At 38.8% G+C, this 7006-nt stretch overlaps 1 protein-coding gene and 1 pseudogene across 3 annotated transcripts; both read right to left on the bottom strand.

Annotated features, from left to right (window-relative positions):
• Positions 1-256: 256 nt before the first annotated feature.
• On the bottom strand, positions 257-1908 carry LOC105166949 (cytochrome P450 94B3 pseudogene; annotated as a pseudogene).
• A 1412-nt stretch (positions 1909-3320) lies between these two features.
• On the bottom strand, positions 3321-6645 carry LOC105166186 (SWI/SNF complex component SNF12 homolog). Of its 3 annotated transcripts, none has more exons than XM_088884028.1 (3): positions 6498-6645; positions 4348-5886; positions 3321-3732 (listed from the first exon to the last, which is right to left on the bottom strand). In XM_088884028.1, the coding sequence occupies exons 2-3, from the start codon at positions 5871-5873 to the stop codon at positions 3663-3665; spliced, it is 1596 nt and encodes a 531-aa protein (XP_088740154.1). In that variant the 5' UTR covers positions 5874-5886; positions 6498-6645; the 3' UTR covers positions 3321-3662. The 3 variants fall into 3 exon arrangements, with proteins under 3 accessions (XP_088740154.1, XP_088740155.1, XP_088740157.1); XM_088884029.1 differs by having other exon boundaries at positions 4348-6391; positions 6498-6568; XM_088884031.1 differs by lacking the exon at positions 6498-6645 and adding an exon at positions 6330-6488.
• Positions 6646-7006: the final 361 nt, after the last annotated feature.

Raw genomic sequence — 7006 nt, 5'->3', positions numbered from 1 at the left:
ATATTAGTTTTCGAGTTGTTCTTGAAATTAATGAGGCTTCTGGAGTTGTTGTTCGGCAAGCCTTGGTTGATTTTGTGTATTCTAAAAGTGAGTTTGCTTAACCTGAGAGCAACCATATAGTGGAAGCAAATTCCATTTTAAAGACACTAAAATCACGCTTCAAAACCTCTTAACTATTCATATTTTCTCAACAAAATATTCATTAAAAGTAAAAAATGTATTTAACCCTTTAAGATAGATAAAAATAATTCAATAATAAAATAAATAAAATTAATATGATTGAATAATTAATAATAAGATTTTATATATAGTTAAACTTGGTTTTACAAATATTTGCAGCATAGAGATACAATTTATTTTTTTTCCCACAATATATAAATAAGAAGCTTTCATTTAAACGTACCGCACCCAGACATGTAGACCCTTCCTCATTGCTGCCCCCTCATCCGAACCCGAACCCAAACATTGAACCCACCCGCCATGTAAAGCCGTCAGCCGAGGAACAAAAACCGGTGGCTCCGAGCCAACCGGCATGAATTTAAACCGCCTCAGAACCGATGCCACCTCATATTTCATTTGGATGAAAGCCATTTCTTTCCCAAGGCACATTCTTGGACCGGCCTGAAACACTGGAAACCTGTACGGGCTCACCATTTTCACCATCCCATTCTGGTCCAGCCAACGGTCTGGTCTAAACTCGAGTCGGTCCTTACCCCAGAGCTCCTTCATCCTTCCCATTCCGTACTGGAAATAGGTGACACGGTTTCCTCTGTAAACCGGAGTTCCGTCGGGTAAAACATCGTCTGCTGCCGCGTGCTTAGAGTCCCACACCACCGGCGGATAAAGCCTCATTGATTCACACAAACAAGCCTTCATAAAGTTCATTCCTTTCAAATCATCGAATCCCAGTTGTTCTCCGCCATTCTTGATCGATGTAACCTCATCCACCACCTGTTTTTCGATTTTCCGGTGGCCCGTCAGCAGCCAGAACAGCCACGTTACGGCGGCCGAGGTGGAGTCCCTCCCCGCCATCAGGAAACTTATCACCATATCCCTCACCAACTCACCATCGAGCCCAGTTTCCAATAACTTCGAAAGAAGATCGTTGCTGCTATCTCCATCCATCGACTCCGTCTTGGACCTAATCATCTGATCAACGCAACCACGAACAAGCTTCACAGCCTCCTTGAGCTCTTTCTCCAGGCCCACATTCAAAGCTCTTTTCAATCTCCACACAGCAAAAACCGGCGCCGCACCCCGCATGGCGGAGATCTCTGAAGCAGCATCGAATGCGGCGGCGGGGGCCGAGAAAGGTCCAGCCAGTCTGGATCCACCCCAAGTGAGACCTTGCAAATAGTATCAAAAGCAAACCTCCTCAACACCTCCTGCATGTCTACGATCCTGTCATTTTCCGCAGCATCATCAAGAATGGGAATCAATCTACTCTCGACTTCATCTTCAAGAACTTTTACCACGAATTCCCTCAAAGGCTTGGCACTGAACTCGTGGCTGGCTAACTTGCGCTGGATGCTCCACATCTCACCATCAACGTTCAAAATCCCGAGGCCCAGAAAATCCCCCAGCAATTCAGTAAAGGGTTTTCCCTTTGGAAAGTTGGCGAAATTGGTTTTCAAAATATACTCAACATTGTCCGGATTTGCAGTGAATCGTTCTTGGAGCACCGAGGCGGTGCACAACGATCGTCTGCGTCTCCGACTGTGATAACAGCTCAGTGTACCAATCCAACAAGCGGCGGCGATTCTTGTAGAAAGCAATGAGGCAGCCAATTCTTGGACAAGAATAGAGGGCAAATTTTCTGAGTTTAATATGTAGTTTTTCGAAAAACAAAGATGATGAAGGTAGCAGAGAAAAAAGCCCAAGTCCAAACAGCTTTTTCGGAGAGTGGGATTACGAGTTTTGACAAATTGCACCAGATCGAACTAGTTGTCATCCCTAATTATGCGATTATTTTAAAAAATATCATGAATGATGAAATTAAAAATATACATAATTTAAGGTGTATGATACGAAAAAATTATAATTTATTCAAATATATAATAGTTGAATAATTAAAAGTCTTTGGTACACAAAATCTTTTTTACCTAAAAAGTAGATGGGATTCAAAGGATAGAAGTAGAAACAACAAAAAGAGAAATATCCCTTTAGAAAAGGAGCTGTTGTAGATGAGATTTAGTAGGTATAGACTATAGAGCATTTAAACATAGTGGACAAACTGCTGTATTTATCATCCAATTTTGTAATTATGGCTTTTGGTGGGGATGAAAAGTACATGAGATGAGTATTGAAATAATCTCCTCCTTCACTTGCCCACAACCTGTAGGTTAGATATGACCAAACTCATAACCTATACATATACATGGGGTCAACATTTTTGGATAAATTGCATCTTTTATCCCATAAATATGTCCTTTTTCAAGTTTGGCCCCAATCTTTATCAGATATCCACATTGCATATTTTAAATGTAAATAGGTTGCCACCTCCTTCCTCATCCATTTTTGTGAAACATTGCATATTTTAAATGTAAATAGGTTGCCACCTCCTTCCTCATCCATTTTTATTCACAAAACTTGAAATCATAGCATTAAATGAAGCATTAAATTGTCACGATTTTGTTGCAATTTTAGGCCTATATATATGTGATGGTGTAGTTCTTCTAGTCCCGTGAAAAATTAATCAATTCACCAATTTATCAATTTTCTCATATTGAGGACTTCTTTTGTGGAAATTTTTATAATTTTCAATTTTATGCCCCCACAAACCTAACATGGAAATATGGGGCTGATTTTGAAAATTCTAACGGGAAAACTTTTAATCCGTGAAAAGTTCTAAATTAGTGCTATACTTTTCACATGCCCAAAATTGTCATCCTGTATAAATTGAGGTGCAACAGCGTATCAATTTTTGGAATTGATGACTTCTTTCATGGAAATTTTCAAATCCCCAATTTTATGTCCTCACACGTAGGAAAATCCATTGAGATAAAAAGTCGCAAACCCATAAATTGGAGAAGTAAACTCACATGATCAAACTTGTCAAGCCTCCATACATATAGGACGATAATTCGTGCAAGCTTGAAGATTGCATCCAACAAAATCACTTGTGTGTTTGCTTGCAAGAAATTATTTAAAACATATCTCAAACACAATGAAATGTGATATGAGAGATCACAAACAATCACGGCTTGGTTTCTCATCTCACAGGAGGATATAATTCTCTAATATTTTTGGATAACATCAGATATCACCAAAATATGTGACAAACATTTTTGAAAAAAATAATAAAATTTCTGGTGACAATATAATCAAATTCTGTTAGATTGATTACTGATTGTTAGCCACAAAATATACTACAAAGAGAGTGATTGTTAACCAGAAATAAGCAAAAGATCACTGTAATTTCTAAACCAAAAAGGAGATTTGTGCAATTAGCAAGCCTCTAACTATCTCCAACACAAACTCAGCAATTAGAAAACCTTCCATTAGTAAGTGAGCATAAGACTACTAATAGATAGCACCACGCTACCTCCATACCTATAAAACTATCAGTTATAGCTTCTGAGTCGCCATTGCAAGATACTGATGAGGACCCATACAAATGAAAGTCACCTATATACCGTCTCGACAGTTAAATGGTTACCTGACTATTTGTTTCCAGCATCGCTCCCAACAGCTGGCTTGCGATTTAGGTACCGGATAACGGCATCTTCAATCCTATAAGGAGCATAAAAGGTGACTACAGTTAATTGCTTTCAGAAAGAAGAAACAATCTTCTTTACAAGACAAATACATGATCAAGACAATAGAAACACATGGTTTGTGGTATATCTTTACAACCGACTTTTAAGTATTAGTTCAGAACTAGACAACTGACAGTATATATATATATATAATTTAAAACAACTGACAGCATTGATATTCCTTGTGTCAGATATTCGCGATACAATGTAAAATTGAAGAGGGTGGAATAAAAACATCGGTCAACAGTTACTGAAATGCATCATGATAAGAATCATTAAAGCAATTAAAGGCAGCTGATATTGCAAAAGCTGCTGGAATTCTATGCTGAAATTGGACACAGCAGATGGAATACTCTGCTGTCTCAGAACATGATTTCTGCTATAGTGAATAATTCCATTTTAATACATCCACAAAGTTCCGCTAGTAGCATGATAAAAAAGATAAGCAACCGAAAATACATACCAGAATTGCATAGGTGAAATTAATATATGTGGTCATTTTTAAAGGCACGTGGAAACATTTGCAGTAGGACTACTTAAAGATTCATAACATAAAATTGTGGAACAAGATATGAGAGACAATGCTTACCAAGGTTGATTGTAGAATTCTGCCCGACGCTCTTTCTCCACCTCACGACTGGCATCAGCAGAGGCAAGCTTCAAATCCCTTGCTTGAGAAGCAATTAAGGCATTAATGAACTCTGAAGGTGACTGACTAAATCCGAGAAAGAAAGCTCGCCTTCGACAATGTTCATGTATTTTCTTCACAGAAGAAGAAATTGCTTCATCACATGCATCAATCACCTTGTTCTTCTCTAAATTAGCCAAGAAACTTGACATGTCCTCTACTGACAAGGGAACATCAACCAAAACATCATAACAAGTATTTCCAGCAGGACTAGCCCCTGAAAGCTTTACCCTATGCTCCAAATGTATCGGCCCAGGTGGAGTAAGGTGTGGTGTTATCTTTTGAGAGACCATGGAGAACTTCAATTTTTCTTCTCCAAACACCTTCCTTAGAGGTGGATCACACATGAAAAAAGAAGTGTCGCCGGAAATCTGTAATTTTTTCATCTTTACATATTGCCAAAGTGCCGCCATGATTCTTGGACGTGTCTCCACCTCAATTCCAAGAACTTCTTGCAATGCAGGAGAGAGCTTAAATTTCTCAGGCACATAATTCATTTCCAATCTAATAATTGCAGTGAACTCCTTGTCACCTTTTCTCTTCACCTCAAAGCCCTCATGAAGCACAGGCGATCGGGAACTCTCCCATAAGATTACATGATTATCTGGGTACAAATTTTGATCCAAGTATATAGTAATTTTCTTGAAGAAAGATGAGAACTTTGGATAGGAAAAGCTTGATCTCTTCATTGGTCCTTCCATAGTAGGATCTTTCCCATCTTCTAAAATCCTCCCAATTATCCGGAGAGACCATGAAGGCGGCCCAGCATTTTCCTTCAGTGAATCTATCCCTGTTTGGTTTGCAAATGTATTGAAGACATAAATCCGTAGAACCTTTTGTGCTCGCATAGGGTTTTTCAGGGTTTCCATAATGTCAACCTTTTTTCTCGCAAGGGCAGCATCTACACGAGACTCAAATTCAAGCAATTGATTATAAAGAGCAGATTCTGGAAATATAGCTGCAACTTTATCTGGAATTACTTTATCAGGAAGCTTCCGCTTCCCTCTACGCACAGCAGGGGCCAGTTCCATGGTTTTCATGGGAGAAGCAGTGCCCTGACCAGATGATCCCCCCGAAGGTCGAGAAGGCGGCTTCTGAAGGCGTTTCCCAGTTCCTGCCGTTCCGGAACCTGGCGTGGACATGGAGGGGGATGAGACACCAATGTTAGTATTAGTCTGGGATGGGGCCAAGATTTGCACTTGAGCTTGAGCTGACTGGGACTGGGGAAAGGCCTGAACTTGAGGTTCTGACAATTGAAAATGCCCAGGGAAGTAGGGCCTGCCTTGAGGTTGTGACTGAGACAGATGGGGTACCTGTTGTTGGCTACTCATGGGTATTTGCATTGGCATTTGCATCCCCCCTGGAGTGCCAAAAGCAAAATTCGCCCGAACTGAATTGTTATTGCTGTTCATACTATGATTGTTCATTGGACCTTCCAATCTACAGCATTGAAAAGAACCACAATTACTGCAATGTATCAACTTTTCATCAATCCAAAAAACACTAACAGGCAAAGATGAAAACAACTTGACATATCCGTCCTTGAGCACCAATAACGGAACCTTCTCTTTTAAACAAATCAGCTACAACAAATATCAACTATCATAAGCACAAACAAAACACTGCAAGTAAAAGTCAGTTCCCTTCCACATCAATACTCTTTTTGATTCTCTTCTCTTTTCCCTTCCAGCTTCCACTATTCAGTCCAAAACACATGGAGACTGAAAAAAAGAAATCAACCGCTCTCGACAGAAGCTCTTAGCAGATTAAACAAAACCACTAAATACCATTCAAGATACATCGTCCCTTAACCAATTTCCTCCATCCCGCCATAAATTAACAATATTTACAACAAATTCCCAAAGGGACTCCGCTACAATCACCAGAAATGAAAGTTCTGCAGCTAAAATGAGGGTTCTTTAGCTGTAAACTCGGAGCCATGAAACTGCATTTTTCAAAGACGCTTCAAAACTAACAGGACGATTAAATGTAGAGATAAGAACAAGAAATTGTGAATGGAGAAAGACAAAAACACAGAGAAATGAACTTACGAGAAGGAGCAGCAGTCAAAAAGCGCTTCCGCTGCGAATTTAGAAAATGGGAGAAAATGAGTTTTAGGGATTTCTGATTCGGAATTTGCCGAGTCTTGCACTTTTTATTGACAAGGCAAAGTGTCCAAAGTACCCTCCATCAATTGCCCCTATTCTCAGGAAATCCTGTCCATGGTGGACCCTTTTTAGCCATTATACTACTTCGCTAAAATAAATAACATTGCATTTAGATTGATAATATTTAAAATTATTTTTTTCTCCCAGAATTTTTTTTAAAAGAAATTTAAGAATAAATACTTTGCATATATTTTGATAATTCAATAATCCATAAAAAATTTAAAGTTTACGACTCTGGCATTCAATTTTCTTTTTATTTAAATGTAGCCTTAGGAAATATCAACTTTTAAAATTATAAAGAGTATGGTGATGTTGACATATCCCTGGACAATGGACAACTAAAGTTTTATGTAAAACAGCAATACAGTACAGAAAATCAATTTTTTGTTATG

The sequence above is a fragment of the Sesamum indicum genome, linkage group LG1 (genome assembly GCF_026168435.1).
Source record: "Sesamum indicum cultivar Baizhima isolate 11 linkage group LG1, ASM2616843v1, whole genome shotgun sequence".
Classification (NCBI taxonomy): domain Eukaryota; kingdom Viridiplantae; phylum Streptophyta; class Magnoliopsida; order Lamiales; family Pedaliaceae; genus Sesamum; species Sesamum indicum.
The sequence above is the reverse complement of the archived record's forward strand: the minus strand, read 5'-3'. Positions and strand labels throughout refer to the sequence as shown.

Bases quoted from the DNA above. Each gene is read 5' to 3' on its own strand.
- LOC105166186 (XM_088884028.1), bottom strand. From the start codon at position 5,873: ATGAACAATCATAGTATGAACAGCAATAACAATTCAGTTCGGGCGAAT. The intron at 3,733-4,347 runs GTAAGCATTGTC...TGCTCCTTATAG, and splicing joins GAATTCTACAATCAACCTTG to GATTGAAGATGCCGTTATCC.